The sequence below is a fragment of the Pipistrellus kuhlii genome, unplaced genomic scaffold, assembly GCF_014108245.1.
Source record: "Pipistrellus kuhlii isolate mPipKuh1 unplaced genomic scaffold, mPipKuh1.p scaffold_m20_p_10, whole genome shotgun sequence".
Classification (NCBI taxonomy): domain Eukaryota; kingdom Metazoa; phylum Chordata; class Mammalia; order Chiroptera; family Vespertilionidae; genus Pipistrellus; species Pipistrellus kuhlii.
Genome location: NW_023425405.1, coordinates 44,643,107 through 44,666,436, shown reverse-complemented (window position 1 = coordinate 44,666,436; position 23,330 = coordinate 44,643,107). Strand labels below are relative to the sequence as shown.

The window sequence follows — 23,330 nt, the reverse complement described above, 5'->3', positions numbered from 1 at the left end:
ATCTTGACTCTGCCACTTACCAGCTGTGTGAGCTTGGGTAAGTTGTTTACCTCTCAGTTTCCTCATTTATAAATGGAAATAGCACCGAAAAGGGTTAAAAGTAAAGAACTTAAAAGAGTAATTGGCACATGCTAAGACCTGCATGAGCATTTCATAAATATCCTGATTTGATCTTAGTTTACTAAACTTCTTTTAACTTTGTATCACCATGTTATTATACTATTATTATTATTGTTTATTATTATTATTATTATTGGTAATATATGTGAGTCAGCTAACTCAAATCCATTTTTAACAAGAAATTGTTTCCATCAACATAATTTTAATGTGAAAACTGCAAAGTCTGACAAAGTTGTTGAGGGTTTGATTCCCAGTCATGAGCTCCAGTATCTGGATCTCAGGTTAGATTCCTAACTCCACTTGGGGCAACTCAGAAGGTAACCAATCCATATGTTTCCTCACACCTCTTTCTCTCTTCTCTCTTCTCTCTTCTCCTCTCTTCTCTCTTCTCTCTTCTCTCTTCTCTCTTCTCTCTTCTCTCTTCTCTCTTCTCTCTTCTCTCTTCTCTCTTCTCTCTCTCTCTCTCTCTCTTATTCTCCCTCTCTCTTCTCCAACCTTCCTCCCCCTTTCCACTCTCCCTAAAAATCAATGAAAAAATATCCTTGGGTAAGGATTAACAACAACACTAACAAAAACAACAACAAAAAGAAAAACCCCAACTCGCTTATTTAAACATGTTCTTTGGCAATAGAATAGGGAAGCAAGCAACATAATTTATGTCAAAGTAACTAGTGCTGTCTTCACCAGAAATTTTAAATCCAAAAGTGCAGAGAAAGTATTTTGAGGTAAAATGCATTCAGTGTTGAGGGATAAGAAGCATACATGGGATTCTGCACTCCGTGAACGTGGATAAGAGTCATGCGGAATTCATTAAAAGGCCTTGCAGGCCATCATCTTTGTGGCATTAATGAATGAGTTTACCATGAAAGAGTTCACTATGGAACCTTCAGAGTGAGAATTTTTTCTTTTTTATGTAGCTTGTTTCTTATTATTATACTTGATTACATTTCTCATCCAAAAATAAAAAGGCCATTTTCTAAAATTTTCCTAAATGTCATTTATTTTTTTAATATGGACTGGTCTGAATGTTTAATGTATAAGGAAAACAAGCTTTATTAAAAATCCTGAGTTTTCTATTTCGTAAGTTTTAAATATTTGATTTAATTTCCAAAAATATTCCTAGAACTTTAGTACCTGAAGTTGTTGTTGTTATGGGATTCTAATTTTTATATTAGTTCACGTCAATTTTATTGTACTCAACTCAATTTCAGACATTGTTTCAAAGTTCTACTTTGAAAAAAAAAAATTAAGTAAATTCAACAAAGTTCACAAACAAGTACCTCTTAGAGCCACTAGATGGCAACCCTATGATACCAAATAATACTATATTCAGGGCAGGTTTTCTGCACTAAGGAATAAAAGATGATATATTACCACTTTTACCCAATTTCCCTTTTTGGTATCCAGATAAAGAAAATAGTTTGCGAATAACTTGAATAACACAATATGAACTGTATGACTTAAACTTCAAAGAGGTTATACAGGTGCTCAAATCTATACCCTAACTGAACCAAATGTGTTTCTACCAGAAATATTAGATTTTCCTTAGAAGTAAAAGATTCTCCTTTTATATCTTATTATCAATGTGCAGAACAAAATAAATCCATAGTAATAGATGATAATGATATTTGGTCAAATACGCTTCTAAGAAAAAATAAGCACTCTAATGAAAAATAATAAATTAGAATTAAGGTTTAGGCACAAATGTTACCTAACAGTAATTAAATGAGCCAAAGTACTCACCATCATAATTAATACTATATATAATTAATACTATATATAATAAATATATTGTCTCCAGTTGAAAACTTTACAACTATAACAATTTGGTATAGTTTAGAGAAAATCTGTGAATCAATATGTAGGTATTTTACTAAGAGCAAAAGTAACATCTGGTTCAATCATATTTTCATGAATAAAAAGAAAGTAAAGCCATCTAAATAGTAAAACAGATTTTAGAGTTTCAATAATATCAAAACTACCCAAGTGTTTGGTGTCCTGTGTCTATAAAGATATCATATTTAATAACTATTAGCTTAGCCCCAAAACTCGTATACAATCTATCTTGATAGTCTGAATATATATATATATATATATATATATATATATATATATATATATGCACTTGATTTTTATGCCATATATTATTTTTCCATTGTTAGAGTATGAGCTTCTGCTGGCAACTGATGTTTTGTTGATTTTAGGTGCTCAGGTGTGGTTATAATTAAAAAATAAAACAGATCTGCAGGGTATTTTGACAGGTGAATGTCACTTATCATTGTCATGCTCAACAATGGTCTCTATGTACAGTTACAAGAAACCTGGCACACTAAGGCTCCAGCTCAAAATCTGCTGTTTGACCCTGGCAACACCATTCAGTGTCTGATGGCCTCAGTATCTGTAGGATCACAGAGATCTACATGTGATTTCTTAAGCCTGCTAAGCTTTTATGGTCTCTCTGCTGCACACCTTCCTCCCCCATTTTTGTTTTGTGTTGTTGGTTTTTTTGCCTGAAATTCTTCACTTCCTTTCCCACTTCTCCTCCCATTTACCTGGCTATTGTCTAGTTTCTTTTATCCTTCTATGACCAAACTTTTGTTTTTTAATATATTTTATTAATATCTTTACAGAGAAGAAGGGAGAGGGATAGAGAGTTAGAAACATCGATGAGAGAGAATCATTGATCAGCTGCCTCTTGCACACCCCCTACTGGGGATGTGCCCGCAACCAAGGTACATGCCCATGACCGGAATCGAACCTGGGACCTTCCAGTCCACAGGCCAATGCTCTATCCACTGAGCCAAACTGGTTTCGGCACTATGACCAAACTTTTGTTAGTATCATCTCAGCTTAGTATCATCATAGCTCCATGTCTATTTCCATCATATTGCTTTCTGATTATATTTTACTTAACTCCTTATACATTTGACATTATGCCTCACTAGAATGCAGACTTCTTGATATGTCTTATATATCCTTTTGTCCCCAGTACCTTGCACTGTGTCCGGAATACAGAAAATACTCTATAAACATTTGTCGAATCAGTGAATGGCATAATCCTATATAATAAAAGCCTAATATGCTAAATGTTCAACCTTTTGTTCCACTGTCTGACCAGTCACTATGATGTGCACTGACCTCTAGAGGGCAGATGCTACGACTGATAGGTTAGCTTGCTGCTGGGGTCCAGCCAATAGGGACTGGGTGAGACTGGCTGGACACTCCCTGGAGCCCCTACTGCAGTCCCTCCCCAGCTTCTAAAATATTTATTCTAATTAATTTCCTTTCAATGTACATGAATCCATGCATCGGGCCTCTAGTGAATTAATAAATGAATATATCCAAACCTCTTTAAATGTTTAAATAAGGAAAGCTATGAAATACAATAAGAAAAACTCAGGATAACATTCTGACTTTTCAAAACTGCTTGAGGGGGAAATATCAAAAGAAAAAACTATTAGGTATTTATATGAGTTTTTCCTTGAATTTTTGCTCCTCAAGAGGCTTTGTTATTTAATTATTTTAATTCATGAATACAAGGATTCTATTTTCTCCTATTATTTGTTCCCAATACTTTTAGCTTCCAAAAAACTGTATCTACACTAAATTGTCTATATGAAAAATGATAGTTATTGACTCCTGGCAATATATAGAAACAATTCCACTGTATATAATTATAAGTTGAAATGCATAAATAAAATACTTCTTTATACAATACTTTTCTTAGAATGCAAACTCTATTTGAAGTTTTAGTTAAGAGTACTGCATTGCCTTAATATTTTATGGAACTTTCCATTTGCTTTGTTCATGGGCTTTTTAATCAGCCAACTGGAGACTTTATTCATCATATTGAAAATAGTGACCTCAATTGTTTAATAAGAAAAATTCACAGTAGTTTCTCATGTCCTTCTTATCTTCTTATGGTTTACTTAAGCATTTCTTCTATTTATGCTGTAAATGTCTCCAAATCTAATGTGAACTACATTTGCCTCATGGAAAGCACACGATTAAAGTCCGATTTAACTGCCTCATTTTATAACTGAAGTGTATAATTTTGTTAGAAAATTATTCTACTTTAGATGCACTATTTGGCAGAATGACTATGACATATGCATAACTACAAACAGAAACAAAGCACACTTGGGAAGATAAATACAGGTAAAAATGATCCACATAATCCATCATCCCAGGCCCCCCCCCCCCCCAATATTGCTTAGAATTATGAAAGAAATGGGAAGGAATGTATTGTGTTTTACTTTTAGTGGTATAGTTGCTATTTGGGCTTTTGTTTGCCTTGTTTTGGCAGATCACCAGCATGAGCTATCAGTGTTGAGAAGGTGGTGCCTGAGGCCTGAATGAAAAAGGAAAATGTTCATTGGCATCTGCTAGCACCCAAGGCCGTGCCCTGAGATTTCTTGGTGGCAAACCTGTGAGATTGATAGTGATATGGTCGAACGAGATTCCTAAGGAGAGAATGTCAGTGGAGAATTGAAGGGTCGAACTTCTTCTAACTTTTTATTTTGTTTTGAAGAAACCTTAAGCAAAGTGTTCAAATAGTTCCTTTGGGACTAACAGTTATGGCCAGAAGCAACAATAAGCATGTGGTTAACTGGCATTCTGCCAAATCTGAGAGCAGCAGTCTGTGATAAGAAATTACAGATATTCTTTAGGGATAGAAACATGGTAAGGGAGTAACTTTAAGTCTAAGTTTCTATAAAGTTTCAATAAATTCAAGACATAAGCCAGCATGTTCACTTGTTACAATTGTAGAGGTTGTAATTATGAAGACATATTTTACCTTCATTTAATTTTTTAAATTTATTTTTCTATATTATTAAGTTATATTTTGTGGGAAGAGGATTCATTTATAACTCTGCTCTGAGTTATATTTAAACTAAACATTTATTTATATAAAAAAAAGGTTTAATGATATTAAGAGCTTGAAATAATCCCTTCATTTTTCCCTGCATGTATTCTAACTCCTTTTCATTCAATCAACATCTACCATTAATTAACAGAATTTGTAATGAGGAGACATATTCACAAAAGTTTCATTATTACAAATTAAAGTGCAGGAAGAAAATTTTAGTGGCTGTAAACTTTTGTCGATTTATTTCCTGAAAATAGTAATACAGGACAAAAAAACAAAACATAAAAAGAAAATGTTAGTAACTGTGACATATTTTATTAGTGGTTACTTGTTGAAATAATTTTTAGTAAGTCTTTTTACTTTTAAGAGTATCTTAAAAATATCCCAACCACAAAGCTCATACTTTCAAAGCAAAGTGGTGTTAAAAGGTACATGGCAAATTAGAGTGGTCTATTTTCCCCAAACTAGTAACATGTAACGTGAATGTTACTACACATCACGTGTGGTAGGTATTAAGTTATGCCTGGAACTAACAATACAAATCTAGTTCAGAATGAAATGTGCTAAAAACATGGTAATAGAACGGACAAGGCAAGATATAAGGGAAATCATAAAGTTACGGAAGATGTGATCAACATAAGAGGATATTGCAACAATGCATCATATATCATTGATTAAAAGAGTCAGCTATTATTTTTCCTTCTGGCCAAAGTATCATATAACATTCAGAAAATGTCTCCTGAATTTTAATACCGGGAGTTACCAAACCTACCAATTTAATAGCAGGTAAAATATTAAGTATCTTTGGATGATTTGAAAGGTATAGGCAAGTGATATAGCAATTCATTTACTAAATATTCATTGTTTCAACAATCTTTTACACACCAGGTTCTACTGTCTTGTCTACTTAAAACTACTTTAAATATAATATTAGTAATCACAGTAGGGGATAAATGTGGTTAAACATTTAGAAATACTGCTCCTAGGATATGAACTTATATGCCACCAAAATAAATTATATTAATACTGACTTTTAAAAAGTAACCCTAATTAATAGATAATTTTATTTTTCATGTTGATTGGTTACTGAACATACAGAACATAGCTCAATAAGGAGCTTGTTTTACACTTTAACTCCTGTTTCACATAGAATCATTACAAGTTATTAGCATTTTACTAGTAAATTAAATTACAAGTTTAATGAAAATGTATCTGTTAACTTGTTTTACCTAGCAAATAATCTTCATTCTTTATTCAATTTTACAGTAAGATTTTACTCCATGTCAATGAATCTAAGGTAAGTGAAATAAAATAAAAATGTATCTAACGTTAAATTATAAAAATGTCTCTGATTTGCCAACACATTTTTTTTCTTTGTGAGCCTTGGTAGTTGTAGGAGTTTTGCTACAAATTCAAGTTGTTGTTGTTTTTTTGTTTTTGTTTTTCTTATCATGAAAGTATATCTTAATGTGAGCAGGCATTATATGTTAAGTTTGACCTATGACTTACAAAGAAACAAAGAAGGAGCAATGGTCTAAAGATGGTCATCGTTTTTTTGCTAGTCTTGTCCTAACCCATCAGCAGAGAACATGTGTGGTCAGAAAGTACCACATTAATACATTCTTTCCCTGACAGAGTAAGCTACCTTGAGCTTGCCAAATTCCAACACAGGTAGCTCCATTTTCTCCCAGCCCAAATTCCTGCTGCTTTTTCAATTAGGTAAGTCATTTCTACTTCCTGTCATTTTAAAGAGTTGCTGGCTGACATAGGTTATCAGGTTTCCATCCCAGTGGGTGCTGCATTTCCACAGTGAGTGAATGATGTCTCAGAGGTACTTTGGGATGAAAGCTAGTGGATAAAATGTGAAGAATTATATTTTTATTCCTTCTCTTTGGAGGGATTATTCTATAACTTTCGTGTTTAGCTTGGAGGGCCCTTATGATTTGATTTCTCTTCTGAAGAAGTGAAACAGCCACCCAGACGGTAAGCATTTCACATTTCAGCAGAGTATAATTTGATTTGGAAGTTCAATGAAATTCACTTGGAAATGTCTCTCCAGTAATATTTCCCTTCTTTAAAAATTCGGTTTTAAATTTCTAGTTTCACACATAAACAAGCTCCAGGGAGTCTGAATGGTGAGTGGCAAGGTGGGAAAAGAAATCACTTTGAACAATTTAAATAAATCATTAAAAATAAATGATGTTTTAATCTTTGTAGGATTTTACTATGCAACTGCTGTGTAACTTTTGACTCTCAATACCATTTGTAACATTCTTATAAGTAATATCCTAAAATTTATTTTGTTTGATCGCTTCAGGAACCCTAGTGAGTGTTCCATTCAGTCAATATTTATAGGAAGTCTTTTCTGTACAAGATATTGTATGGTAAAATAAATGTGACAGTCTCTCTCATTCAGACATTCAAATATTAAATAGCTGCAGCTAGAAATCAATAAAACATTAGGAAAAATTGTATGAGTCTATCGAATGCATGTAAATTAATTTTATGCTGCCAATCTACTAGGAGTTTCTAGTATTTATGGATCTGGCATTCTCATTCCTATGGTTTTGATTCCTACAAAGTCTGAATTGACGTAGACAACACTATTCCCATATTAAAAACCTCCCTTCCTCAATATTCTGTTTACTTACACATACCACACATGTATACACACACAGAGGTTAATAGAGGAACTCAATATATCTTAAAAATGTTTTCTTTACAATTTTATATTCTTTAAAAAATTATATCTCTTTATTCAAGCTTAATTATTATGTGAAATTAATTATTATGTGAAATTCTCATCTTATAGCTCTTTCAAATTGTGAAGCTGGAATAGATGAAACTTTCCCTGTTAATTAAAGCTAATCTAAGGTGGAGATGTGTAGGGAGTGAGATGTAAGGCCCATCAAAACCAATTGTCTGGTATAAGTTCAGGCAACACATAGTCTGTAGAATGTAAGAAACATCTATATCAGCTCTAAATTAAACATATGGTATTTTGATTAATCATCAGTTTTACCATTGATTTAAAATAGGAAGTCTCTACATGTTTTTTATACATTCTCAGTTTCTGCAAATAGGCTGGCCTTACATTGGTATGTAACTCTAAGTGTTGTAAATGACATAACATGAATTTGTACATCGTTCTATACCTATAGTACATCAGAACCTCTCAACACTGAAAAATCAAAATGATCCCTAATAGCACATATGTTACATGTCAGAGATCACACTCTTCCATCTTACCATGATACAGACAGATGGATGAGTTCCATCTGTCTGTATCATGGTAAGATGGAAGAGTGTGATCTCTGACATCTTACCATGATACAGACAGATGGAACTCATCCATCTGTCTGTATCATCATTGTGCTGCAGTACTTTAACAAGTGTGCTTCTTTAAACCCCAAATAGTATAAGAGAAAAAAAATAGTATTGTGCTGTGTCTTAAGTAAGGTTCTTCATCAAATTAAATTGAATCAAACTGAAATTTACAGACATGGCCAGCTTATTCTATTATTCCAATGTGGACATTTAGTGATCATGTGAGCTGGTTGACTTCTATTATTTACATTCTAGATTAACAGGAATTTTTATAAATAACTTTGAAGTTTTCAATTAGGATGACTTTCTGTTGAATTCTACTGAAAAAGAGAAAGGCACCAAGGAAAGACTATTAAAAGTTCCCATAAAATCATGGAAAAACTAAAATATAAAGAACTAACATAAGCTAAAATAGTGTCTCTAGCTATTTTGTTTTTATAAAATATTCATATAATTGAATTTTGATGGTACAGTACAAAATACCTTATATTGATTTGTGTTTTCAAAATGAGACACACATACTTCAAAGCTGTTATTTTACAGTCAAATTGGCTCAAGTTAGCATGACTAGAAATTTAATATCATCACTCCCAGCACAGATAGACATGACAAAGCAACAGGCACAAGGAAATACCAAAAGAATACAACTGACATTTCAAAATTGATAAGACTAGCATCTGATGTCTGCTGCAGCGATAATTACCAATTAGAGTGGAGATGAAGGAGGAGTTGGGATCAAAAGGACACCTGCCCCTTCCTCTCTCAGACCTGTGTGACTCCAGGTGAAACTGGGGATCCTTGAAAGAAAACCAAAAATACAAAAATGTTTATACCAACTTTAGTAAGAATCGTTTACATAAGTATATTAACCTTAATTATTTACAAAACAGGTACTGTAAATAGGGCACTGGACAGTAACATCAAGTTATTTAAGAATTACCGGGTTTTATAAATAAATGCATGTTCGCAGTCATTTATGGGGCTTCTCACTCCTAAAAAGTGCAGGTGATGAAATGAATGAAATTAGTAGTTTTTATCACTTGGCCAGAGAGTATTAGTTATTCTGAGATGTATCAGTTGAATATTCCAAAGGAATGAAAACCTGCTGAAAAAAAGGTCACTAATAAGATTCAGTGATAAACATGGAAACAGGCTTTCATTCCATAAGACCATTATTGATTTTTTTGAATAGTCTATAAAGGAAGTTAAAGATTTCCATCAATAATATGAAATATTTATTTCCAATCATTTTTATTCTTCATCACATATTCTTTGTGTAGACATCTAAAGCTTAATAATTTAGAGAATGATTACTGCATAATTGTTTGGATATATTCATGTAAATAAATGTCACACTATGAGCAATATTTCAGTCTGGCTTAACACAAATGAGGTATTAAAATCAATAGTTCCATGAAAACTATTACTTTATTGGTTCCTATTGCAAGCACATAACCACAGAAATTTTCTTGGTATGTTCTCAGATTTCAAAGTTTTCAATAAGAAAAATTTTTTTATAGCTACTGTCCATTCATTGTGCTATAGATGGTTTGGATAAAAGAAATTTAGCATGGGAAAGTGATAATATTTAATAATGAAAATCTGGTAGAAAAAAATTACAGTTGACTCTTGAAAAATATGGGGTTTGAGGGACCTGCATCCCAACTTCCATGCAACTGAAAATCTACACAGAACTTTCTATAGTCAGTTCTCTGCATCCACAGATTCCCAACCACAGGTCAAAACATTTTTGGTACTTAATTAAAAAAAAAAAAAAATCCAGGTAGAGATGGACCCATTCAGTTCAAGCCTGGTTATCCCCCAAGTATAATTATAATTGCCCCAATTATTTCACTTTATTGTTTCTATCCTGATGTTGCCATTCTTACTGGACATGCTTTCCTCTTTCTCTGGATGATAACCTGGAATCGTCATTCTGACTCTGTCTTTCAAAAGCCTTTCTGCTAAATGCAGAGTTCACCTGCAACCCTCCAGTTATATCTTTGGAAATGAACCACAGGCTATAGAACAAATATGTCCTCTTAACCCAGAATGTGACTAAACTGATATTTTAAGGAAAAAAAAAAGGTGTTACCTGTTTGTAGACACTTTATATAAATTAGTAGAGTGTAAGAATCCCCATAAATCATTTGAGACACTTTTGTGTTCACTTCCATATAGACAAAAATTTGCAATGACATGACAAGAAAATGCTTGTTCAAATGAGACATAATTATTGGTCTACCTAGCTACTGCCTATGCTGAAGGGCTTTCATTAAATTTGGGAAACATATTCATAGCATTACACAGAGGAGGAAGTGATCCAGTCTAGGAATATAATAATTGCTTGTCACTGTCATTATATAAACATTTGGAAAAATAGGTGGGGTATACGTATGTTCTAATATAGTTAAATGCCCCAATGCTTGGGTATGAAGCTGTTTAAGGGATATACTGGACTTCTTTTTTATTATTGAGCTTTTGTCCCATGAGTTTTGAGCAGAGGTTTTCTTTACCTCCTTAAGCTGCATATGACTGAAAGATACACTGACCCAATTCACCTTTATTCCTTAGAACTCAATAGATTATTTTTTGCAACTTTATTCAATTGAGGTGTGAAAATTGCTAAAAAGAAGTACAAGGAAATATTTACCCTACTGATAGTACTGATACTATGATGGAAAGCAGGCAAATTCCAAACTTTTATTGCTTTATTTTGCATAGTTCAAGATAACTTAGAGATTAACTACAGATTCAAATCTAAAGTTTCTCACATTATTTTGAACGTTCAATGTAGTCTTAAATGCAGTGTATAATTTAGTGCACAATCCAATAAAATGCTAAAACGCGAGTAATGTAATTTTCTTCTATGAAGTGAAATTTAGCAACCAAGCCAACCAGAAAACTTGAGGCATGATGACACTGTCAATGACCCCAAAGAAATCGAGTTTATGGTTCAAGGACTGTGTAATGCTGGTGTTTAACCCTATTGAGAATGTTGGTCACGACTTACCCTGGCTTCCCATTATCTATGTTTTAACAGCTGGAATTTCTGCTTGAGTTATGTGGCTTAAATTTACAAGACATCACTAGCATTAACAGTGTGGGCTGCACACTTTGTTTTGGTGTAATATGGAGACGTTTTTCAATATATCCTCCTGTGCTTGAGGGAAAGCAGGACATCTAGGTTACAAATATTCACAGACACGTGTGCTACTCAGATAAAAAGAAAAATGTTTGTAAAGCATAAATGGTATATCTTCCCAGGAGAATTTTCCCCTTTAGGCCTTGAGGAAAGTCCTCAGAACTCAGCAAGCCTATTGTTAAGTTATTTTCAATAGGTGTGAGTCCCTGTATGTCAGGTGTTAAATACCAGTTAAACAAAATGAGAATTTCCCATCTAGGGGATGTCCAAAGTAAATTAGAACATTGCAAATACTGAAAAACAAATAATCACCTATTATGTTAGCTATTTCTAATGATTAGAGAAAAAGTAAAATATACAAGGCTCATACACATATATCTGTCAACAATGAAAACAAAATGAAGATGCATTTTTGGTACATACATGTCTAGAATAAATAACCATAATATGCACTTTATTTATTATTATTATTTTTTAAATCCTCACCCAAGGATATTTTCCCATTGATTTTTAGGAAGAGTAGAAGAGAGAGGGAAAGACAGAGATAAATATTGTGTGAGAGAAACATGTTGATTGGTTGCCTCCCACAGGAGTCCCAACCAGGCCCCAGGCAGAGAAGGAGCCTGCAACCAAGGTACATGCTCTTGACCAGGATCGACCCAGGACCCCTCTGCTTGCAGTCCAACACTCTATCCACTGATCCAAACTGGCTGGAGACATAATATGCAGTTTAATTCTTAATTGAATAGCTATTTAATAATCTGTATCACAATTCAATTTTGACTATGATTTGCTTCTTTACCATTTTTTTCCATTTTTTATGTCAAGCAATAAAAAAATTATTTAAAAAATATTTGAAACATGTCATAAAGACTGAATAAGCAAAGAGGGAAAATGTGCAAAAGGGGAATAAAGTTGTTAGTAATTGGTTTGCATTTTAATTGTTTTTCATTTGCACATTTTTTCTCTAAAAGTAATACAGTTTATTTTTAATGCTTTAAAATTTAGAAATCATTCCTGATGAGTCTTACCATCCAATCAAAACTCAGTAGACAATCTGATAGACTTTCTTTAAAAGTTCAATACATGATAATACCCATAGATCTTTAATTACACTCTTTCTTTGGGCAAAGTGAATTCAATCTTCCTATGCTCTATAACACTGACTCATACTTAATGGGAAAATTATGTTGAAAAATTATTTTACAGATACTCTCCAAGACTCTCCCAGGCAAAACTTCTCTCATGGACCATACTATGTGTCTTTGCTGCATTATCCCCCACTTCATTGTGATTATGTTCATATGAATAATTCAACAAACACTCTAGAAGCCTAAATGTGCTAAGTATTCAGTCAATATTGAATTTAAGAAGCATGATCCATACTACTTAATTTAAACCCCACAAAAATTAAGCAAAGAAACCTTTTAATTGCCAACTTAACAAATAGCAAAGTCAAAATGAAAAGGTCACTAAAAATTATATATAATATAAAATGCCAACAATTTTAGTGAATATAACTATGTATGCCTAATTTTTGAACCGTTGTGAAAATGCTATCCAGTACAGATATTTTAGGGTGAATTTGTAGAAAAAAGTGGTAGTAGTGATTACTTGGTCAATGTAAACTTATGATTTCCTATATACACTGTACGATAAAATAACTGCCACAGCATGTCCAATAAGCAGTTGAATTGAACTGTACCTGTTTCTTAATAAAATGTATGATATAGATATCATTATATTTGTACATATAATAATCTATATGTATATAATAAAAGCGATCATTTAATATGTCCAATATCATACTGGAAATATTAATACAAAATTATTTACTATTAAATTAATATTTATTAATATTAACATTAAAATATTGAATAGGAGAATGCTAAAAATAATGAATAAATATTTATGTATACTTTCAAAAATTTAACTGAAGAGTGGAGGTCTTTATACATTTACACATGGGAAGAAATGGACCATACCGACTCAAGTTAGCTTTATGATCTAGACTTTTCTTCTGTACTGCTTTTCCTGTCCACCTTCTCTGGGTTTGACTATTTTCACTGTTATTCTGACCACACACAATGAAACAAGAATCAGAATTCTTTTTTGAGGACAAAGCTGCTTTTTATAAAACTATGAATGTCTACTTTTCATGGGAAGGAAGTCATAGCGCCCTTTTAATATGCTGGGAGCCTTCAGAGCTATCCCTCATTTCTGTGTCCTTATCCCCTTTCACTTGGACACATTTGAAAACCCCTCAATTCTATGAGTGCCCTTACTACTGACTGAGTCATACAGGATCACAAAGGATCACAGTCCTGTGTGAGAAAGTAAAGAATTGCTGGTAAAAGGAAAAATAAACCCACCATCTGCACAGTAAGAACTGGACAGCTGCAAGGGAAAGGACACTTTTTGTGACAAATGATTTGCCATTCCACCCTGGCTGGGGCCATACAGCTCTTGGAGTTAAGTATAATAGTATCAACAGAGGCAATTATGGAAAACGGGGTTACGGTATAATGTCTTTCATGGTTATCAGAGGAGTCTGGGCTATGTGATTCCTGGCTTTTTCTCATAGTAAGTATACTTATAAAGAAATGTATCTACACTGTAATCACCTATGTAGTTAGAGATGAGAATTCCAAAATTATTTTCCAAGCTGATAAGAATTAAACACTAAGATTTAATAATTGCCAGTCTAATCTGCTGGATACATGAAATGGGAAACCCTACCCCATGACCTGGTCCTCAGTAGGACAGTCTGTGCTCCACCTTTCTTCTCGCATCTCAGTCCTCCCTTTTTCAAACCACAAAAATTAGCTTATTACACAAAAGTAAAAAGAGATGCGAGCATATCTTAGCATGCTTTTGTATGATTATTCTGGAGTCTCTACAAGTATGATTATACCTGTAGATATAGAATAAGTTAGAACTATAATAAAATTAGAGACAACAAGCGTGTTTTGACCACATGACCAAAGACAGCAGAATGTCGAATAAACAGCATCCAACATAAACTCCATTTCAATGTGCACTTCGATTCAGTATGTGCTTTAGTCCTGTGTGAACAGCCCTGTGTGAGGTGCGGCAAAGGTAATCATTCATTTCTGCAGGGCACTTAACAAGCTACAAAACAGTTACTGAAATTTTCTTATTGTTTATGGAAAGTCTTTAAGATATGTATTTAAATGTAGTGATGCTCAAAAAAAAAAAAAAATCACAGGACAGGAATTGTGTCTTCTGGACTCCAGGGAGGGAAATACAATTAGTATAATGCATAGCTCAATGTGGAAAGTCTTATAATGAGGTACAAACAATGAGGAAAATAGGAAATTCAAACCTCATTCTAGTTTGTGGGATAGAATGGTCTGGGCTGAGAGAGACATGGTGATATTCTGGGATGTTTTTCTTAAGGAAACCAAAAATCAGTTGATTGAGATTTATATTGGGAACACTACAGCTCAAGTATTATGTTAGCAACCTTATTTAGTTCTCTATTTATTTTTACTACAACCTTATGAGACAGATAATTTTATCCTCATTTTACAAGTAAGGTTTCTGAGGCTCAGCAATATTAAACTTAGCCAAAACCACGCAGCTAGCAATGGGAAGATCTAATGCCCATTTCTTACCCCTTCTCCTATAAGAGGGCATTTTAGAAGTAGAACAAAACATTTCATTCAAGGCTGCGATGAAGGGCTGGGTAAAAAAGAAGGGAGTAGTTCTGACAGACTGGAACCAGACTTGCACAGGGGAAGTGTAATCAGCAGGAGGAGAGGAGACTGAGAGAGTACATAAGAGCCAGCCTGGGAAGGACTCCGGCTTTCTGAGATGAGGCATTTAGACTTCTTTCAGTCCATGTGCAGGGGTAAACCACGAACGCTCTATAAAGAGATATTGTTTCACAAGCTTCATTTGACAGCAGAGAAATAACTGGACTGGAGAGCAAGTGAGCTATAAGGTAGCTAGTGGAGGTACTCAGGGATTACAATGGTTCTGGCAGGAGGATGGAGCAGGAATGAATTGGAAAGTTAATTTAAAGGTAAAAGCTGAAAGGATTTCACCACTGATGCAACTTAGAGAAAAGCTAGGTTGCAGTAAGGAGCACAGTAAAAAGGAGTGGAAGGAAAGGTGCTTAAGGATACGTGATACATTTCATATTAAGGATGCATTTGACTAACAAATTTGGATACTTTTTAAATGAAAGGCAATTTATGAGATTTAAAAAATATGTTAGGACGAGGAATTCAGATTTGTGAAGGACATGTGATGGCAATAGTTGATGCCCACGGAGAAGATGAATGAGATGATGACAACGCTGCTGCTGGTGGCGATGCTGATAGCTGACAATTACATAACTTTTGTTATTCGCCAGGCACTACTGTAGGTGCTTTACTGACATGAATCCAATCCTCACAATGAATTCCACCCCTCTACACGAAGTACTAGAACAAGCTCAGGCAGGAAGAGCACTGACTTGCTCTACATTACAGTCAGGAGGAGACTGGGGTTAAATCAGGTGTGGCATTATTACAGGTAGATAGAAAGGTAGATATAGATATACACAGATGTAGATATAGTTGTTTATCTATGAGCCACTGCCATCAGTTTAGGTTGTTTCATTCCAGAAAGATAAAGGTTTAAAAGACACAATCCAAAGTGCTAGTGGTAATGTGTCTGGGGAAGGGACTGAGGTTGGGAAAATATTGAAGAAAAATAATTGTCTTTATATTTTGAATTCCTTACAAAGAAGAAAGCAATGATTTGTATGACTATAAATGACTGAAATAATATTATTTACAAATTAAGTCTATATATCATTAAAGAGGAAAATGTAGAATATAAATATAAAAGCTGAGAATAATGACTTTTCATAACCCTGCTAATAAGGGACAACCACCGTGGAAGCTGTATTTCCTTCCAGTCTTGTCCCATTTTTGATATCTTATCTCATAGAGCTCATGTTGAGTTTGATGTGGGTGTCAAACAAATCTTAATTCTTTCTCCGTTTCTTTTAAAAATACATTTTAATCCCCAGTGCTATGATATTTTGGCTACAGAAACTTTTCTTTAGCCCCAGACAATCGCTGATTTTTCTGTAGATGCCACTGAGGTGAAGAGGTGTTCACCAGCTGGCTTTTGTTTTGAAACAAGGTAAGCCTTCTCCACTTAACTCTCGCAGTGTCCCTCCCCTTGATTCCTTCACTTTTGTCCTGGCACGGGTCTAGTAATAATTAATGTAGTTTTAAACATTCGTTTAAAATCTTGCTTGGCGTTGACTTGTATTGACATAACCTTCAAACACGTGGTATCTACAGAACGTGTGAAGTGCAATTAACAAGTTTTGCTTGAAAAAGTTTGTGTTTGGTTTGGTTTTTGTTGCAAAACTAGGGCTAAGAAGATGGTGGATGAAGAGCATATTCGGCACTGCATGCTTTACAAGTTCCAATTAGGAAGAAAAGCAAGTGAGGCTGCAAAAAACATCTGTAGTGCTCTTGGTCAAGATGCAGTTAGCGCCAGAAAATGCCAGCGTTGGTTTGAGAAATTTCGCGAGGGAAATTTTTCGTTAGATGACAAGAGTGGTCGAGGCCCTGTGTCCAATTTTGATCAAGAAGCTCTTCAAGCTCTTTTGGTGCAAAATCCTCAAATTACCCAACAAGAGCTTGCGACAACTTTAAATTGTTCACAAAAAACAATTTCCAATCAATTGTGTGCACTTGGTAAAGTCCAAAAGTTTGGAAAATGGGTTCCTCATGAGTTGACCGACAACAACCGTAATCAAAGAGTCACAATTTGCAGTTCGCTCCTCTCTTGTCAAAACCGTTTGCCGTTTTTAGAGCAAATTGTTACCGGAGATGAAAAATGGGTGCTGTATGTTAATTTGAAAAGGTGGCCTCAATGGTTGGACAAAAATGAGGCTCCAGCCCACGCCAAAACCTGACTTGCATGCGAAAAAAGTGATGTTGTGTGTTTGGTGGAATTTTAAAGGAATTCTTCATTATGAACTTTTACCATCTAACCAAACCATTACAAGTGCAGTGTATAGTGCCCAATTGGAAAGGTTAGCCCAAGCTTTAAGAGAAAAAGAACCTGCGCTGATTAATCGGAAGGGCGTAATTCTTCACCACGATAACGCACGACCGCATACTGCAAGAATCACTGCTGAAAAACTGCGCCAGTTGGAATGGGAAGTTCTCCCTCAACCTGCATATTCTCCTGATATTGCCCCTTACGATTACCATTTGTTTCGTTCTTTGCAAAACTTTCTTCTTGGAAAAAAATTTAATAATGAAGAATGCCTGAAAAATGCATTGTCCGAATTTTTTGCATCAAAATCACAAGAATTTTACAACAGAGGGATTAAAATGCTTCCTGAGCGTTGGGCACAAGTAGTAGAAAACAATGGCAACTATATTGTTGATTAAATTTTGTTGTATTGTTTAAATAAATTCGATTTAAAAAAGTATTAGCAAACGACATTAATTATTACTAGACCTAATATTTAGCTGATGTAAAATGTGTATTATCTCAACCATGATTTGGTCACCTGAGGGAATAGAAATGGGGTTCCTACAGAAAGTCCTGAAAGAAAACACCATTACCACAAGTTTTGTTTACTTTTCTTCTTTCTTCTTGCGGTTGCCAAAGCTGCTACATTGGGCGTCAGTTTCTTATATGTCTTTGTTTGTTTTATAGCCTTTTCGCATGCAACTTTATGTTTAGGCTGGCCTCTATCTATATCATGTAAGTAATGTGTTGTCATTATTCGCCAGATGTTCCTGGCAAAGTCTTGAGAATCTGCTAGAAACTTCTCTGCAGTGCTTAGGATCACCAAGCAGTGTTGTTTGATCCTACGCACCTTCCGCCAACCTGGTGGCATCTTGGCTAACAAAATGTCCTTGGACTTCCCAGCATTTGGAAGCCTTTCCTCCTTAGCAGCATATGCTGATACACAGTTTCACGTTGGTAAAACCCTTTTAGTAATTTCAATAGAAAATCAGCAAGCAGTTGGTTCTTAAGAGGTAGAGGGAATACATGGTTATCTGTGTAAGTCTGGATCCAATCAAGAGACAAATTGCCATGCAGTAAGTTAAATAAGGGGCCACTTACTATAAACAAAGTGATGATAGGAGAGCAAGTATAAAGATGAACCAGAAGCTGAGGAAGGACAGACTGGGAGGGCGGTTCAGATCTCATGAAAGAATGTGAGCTGCCTGTAACCGAATGATGGAGAAGCTCGTGGTGCTACCCAGTGAGAGCTAATGCCCTGTCCCCAGGCCTGTGGGACAACCCTGGGCACACGCAGGAAGACCCTATGCACAGGGAATCAGCAGAAACTTGGAGTTGACTAGGCCTCCCTCTGCAGACCCCAGCCTGCTGGTGGGTGGGTGGCTCACTGGATGGCTAGCCCCACAGCCCGCAGCCTGTGCCTGGGGAAAGGAAAAGGTGTGAGGAAGCAGCAAATTGCTTGGCCCGGGGATATAGTACATCCCATGCGCTCTCGGGCTCCTGTGCTGCCGCTGACCAAATTGAAAGCAGCAGCCAGACGCTAGAGGAGTTTGGTCCAGCAGGCACCTCACCCTGAAGGTAACCACAGGGGCTGAGCAGGGTAGTGGTGTTCCTCCTCATGGATGAAGGGTACTGAATTAAGGAAGGAAGCAAAACTAGAAGCAGGCCCCAAAGGCTGGACTAGGGTTTATAGACAAAAACCCAAATTCACAGCCTATTGGGGCCACTTAGGGTAGAAAAGTATGTAAGGGGAAGACAGTATCATTACACCAAAAAAGTGCTAACATGAACTGGCATAGATCATAGCAGAGCCATAACAAAACAGACTAGCTGCTCTCTTCTCCAATTTACCACCAAGGATTGCTAATTCCAGCTAAAGAAAAAGTTACTTGGACAGCCTCGGGTAGAACTAGCCTACAATTGATGCCAATTGAGCTACAGGAAGATTCCTGGAACTGAAATCAAAGCAGTTAACTATAGATATTACATAAGAGGTAAAAATCTAAATGATGATTAAGAACTTTAGTAATAGGAAAGAAGAAACAGTCCAAAATAATTAGTCCAGAAGCTAGAAATGTCATTATATATATAATATTATATATATATAATATATAATATATATTATATATATATAATGAGACCCAGTGCATGAAATTCCTGCATGGGGCGGGAGGATGTCCCTCAGCCCAGCCTGCAACCTCTCCAATCTGGGCCATCCATTTCACAATCCAAGACTGCTGGCTCCCAACTGTTCACTTGCATGCCTGTCTGATTGCCCCTAACTGCTTCTGCCTGCCAACCTGATTACCTCCTAACCACTCCCCTGCCAGCCTGATCAACACCTAACTGCTCCCCAGCTGGCGTGATTGCGATTGCCCCTAACTTCCCTACTCTGCTGGCCTGTTCAGCCCTAACTGCCCTCTCCTGCTAGCCTGGTCACCCTTATCTGCCCTCTCTTGCCAGCCTGATCACCCCTAACTTCCCTGTTATAAATAATTAGGTTAAGTAAAATGATTGGCCCTGGCCAGTTTAGCTCAGGCTCATCCCACAGACGGAAGGGTCCAGGGTTCAATTCCAGTCAAGGGCACGTACCTCCATTGCAGGCTGGATCCCTGGCCCCAAATCAGGGTTCATGTGAGAGGCAACCAATTGATGTGTCTCTCTCACATGGATGTTTCTCTCTCTGTGTCTCTTCCCCTCCCAGTCTCTCTAAAATTCAGGGAAATTTTTCCTCAGGTGAGCATTAAAAAAGATGAGCCTGTTTACATGTGCTCATTATATCTTTTTAGTGAATGATTTCAGTGACTACCATCCGGATTATGTTTGGCCACGATGAAACAGATAGAAATGGCAGTCTCTTCCTTAGAGACACTCCAGCATTCATATAGAAATTATAATTCATAATTAAAGTTTATTTTTAAGTATGATGAAAATGCAAAGAGAAAGTAATTAACTCTACCAGGTGGCAGCTGAGATAAGCACCCAGAGAAGATGATATATGAGCTCAGTCTTGAAAAATGAATTAGGGTTTTTCAAGCAGAGAATACAGATGAGTTTATTTTTTTGTTTTGGGGAGGGGTGTGTGTGTGTGTGTGTGTGTTTTAAGTAAAAGATCAGTAAGAGCAAAAGACATAAGCAAATGAGAGAATACAGTATCTTGAGATGGGGCACACAATGTTGTGATTGCCTCGTTGGTCTCAGAAAAAGGGGAGTCGTGAAGGTGGAGTAGAATCTACGTCCTCCTACTTTGTCAATATGAATTTTAAGAACTTTATGCCTATACCAATTTATTTTATGGATGATTTTCAATAGGTACAGGAAATATGGATGCAGAATGCTGGATAGAGGTGAAGACTATAGCTAAGATTTTGGAGCTAGCAAATAGATAATAGAGAAGGCCATGCGAATAAATCAGAACACCAAGGAAAGCAGGCACCATAGGAAAACTCACCAAGCAGAGAATTTCTGCATCACCAAAATTAAAAGGGTTGGAAAGGCAGACTATTCAGAACTTTAAAACTATTTAAAACATAATGGTCCTAAAAACTAAAAGAGGAAAGCTATATAAAAACCATACCACCAAATGCTGCAGAGAAGTTCCATTAGTTGAGGAGTTAAAGAGATACTTATTGGGCAACTAGAAAGTCAAGAGCAATAGTAAAGGGAGCAGTTTTAGAAAAGTGATCCCCTACAGCAAAGAACAGTGAAAGTTGAAGATTTGGAAATGCCAAATACAGATTATGCTGTGAAAAAGTTTATAGAAACATTCATAGAAAATCCTAGTTAGCAAATAGAGGTGAGACTAAATTTTTGTTTGTAGATTTTATTTTAGAATAAAGAAGTTTAAACATTTTCATGTGCTGAAAGAAAGAAAAAAATGTGGCAGATTAATGTAATGAAGAAGGAAAGAAATATGACAAAGAGTACAGATGGAATAAATAATTTTGGTGACAAGAGTCCATTCAGTGGTGACTATATCTGAAATAGTGAAAGGGTAGCATCAGATACTTAAACTTAGAAGTTGAAAGAGGGAAGGCTAGCCGAAACTGTGGCTCAGTGGATAGAGCATCAACCTGCGGACTGAAGGTTCCGGGTTCGATTCTGGTCAAGGGAATGTACCTTGGTTGCAGGCACATCCCCAGGAGGGGGTGTGCAAGAGGCAGCTGATCGATGATTCTCTCTCATTGATGTTTCTAACTTTCTATCCCTCTCTCTTCCTCTCTGTAAAAAATCAATAAAATATATATTTTTTTAAAGAAAAAGAAAGAGGGAAGGCTATGGGTTTTTACTATGTCCTCCATTTGCTTTTCTAATACGGGAGACATTTCAAATGCTGAGAGTTAAGAACTAGGAACTCAGCACTGGAGACAATTTGAAAAATGTAAAAGTTAACATTGAGGGTGTATTACCAGTCCTTAGGGCATCTGCTTCTCCAGATATCATATATCAGAAAATCCATACAACTTTGGCAAGCTTTATATTAAAATAAAGATTTCAGTTTATAGATGAGGAAACTGAAATCTAAAAAAGTTAATAATTGACCCAAAGTCACACAGGTAGTGGGGAACAGAACCCAGATTTGAAGTTTCGTCTGTCCAGTTTCAAAGCCTATATTCTTTTCGTACATTATTTTACCTTGGAAAATGGGAGGAGAGTTAACAGAGGACTGAAAATATGATTGACTACATGTAAGTGGCTAAATAACAATGTCAACCAACAACCCTTAATTTGTCTTTAATTATAGTCAGTAGTTTGGATGATGATCAAGTTTAGAGAAAAGAGTGGAAGAATAGTGGAAGGCACAGGTTCATGCAGAAGATGCCTGCATAGACACAATTATTGCCATCACCATTAATTTCTTTATATGGCACTTCATGGTTTATAAGATGCCTTAATGTATTAGTGCATTCAGGAAAAATAACCATGAAATGGAAAGAACTTGGCCTTGGACCATGCAGCCCAAATTTGGCCACTTAGTGTACAGCTTTAAGAAGCAAGTTAACCTCTTTTTTAATTTTCCTCATGTGTAATATGAAAGCAATAATTCTTCCCTTGTGGGAAGTTATGAGCATCAAAGCGAATGAAATGTATTCAATACGTGGTGCTATATTTATTAAGATTGTTATTGAGATGGTTCAATTCTTACAATAAGACTATGAGGTAGACAATATTACTTCATTGATACCAAATTTTAGATTTAGAAGATGCCTTCATCTCATTTTACAAATGAGAAAATGGGAGATTAAAGAGGAAAACAGACTTTCTTAAAGAGATTGAATGAGGATAAGTCTACAGCTTATTAATTGTGGTTCAAATTTTTATTCCAGAAATAAAACTGAACCTATGTAGTGATCAATATATATAGACTACCAAAACCTGACAAATGTTTCAGATATGTATAGACATATAAAAACCAATATTTAATATTTTAATCTTAGAAGAAGGAAGGCTATTGTTGGAGAAAATGGAAAGGTTGACACAGAAACTTCTTTTACTTGTGAAAGAGAAAATATATTTGAGAGAGAGAGAGAGAGAGAGAGAGAGAGAGAGAGAGAGAGAGAGAAAGAGAGAGAGAAATCAGGGTATCTATATTGCCCAATGGCACTGAAGAGGCAATATATTGTAGAAAATGTTGAAGACTGAAAAGTCAGTTAGAAAAGGAGGCAAGAAGTGGAAATAACCAAAGTGCCTTGTCAAATCACGTTCCCCCAATATTTTGATAATAAAAGGACTTCATTCTGCTTGAATGTGCTATATTGCTTTTCCTCATTTTCTTGTAGGAAGATGATGGTGATGAACAGCACATCAAGAATCCTGTATTCCTATTGAACTTCTTTACTCTTCTTTATTTTC

The 23,330-nt window shown here is 35.4% G+C and overlaps 1 protein-coding gene across 1 annotated transcript in view; it reads right to left on the bottom strand.

Annotated features, from left to right (window-relative positions):
• The window catches only part of SEMA3E (semaphorin 3E), a 211,306-nt gene that overhangs the window by 39,813 nt on the left and 148,163 nt on the right, over positions 1-23,330 (bottom strand). Inside the window, exon 5 of the mRNA XM_036429568.2 lies at positions 9,021-9,114. Coding sequence (XP_036285461.2) covers positions 9,021-9,114 — 94 coding nt within the window. The remainder of the gene's footprint in view (positions 1-9,020; positions 9,115-23,330) is intronic.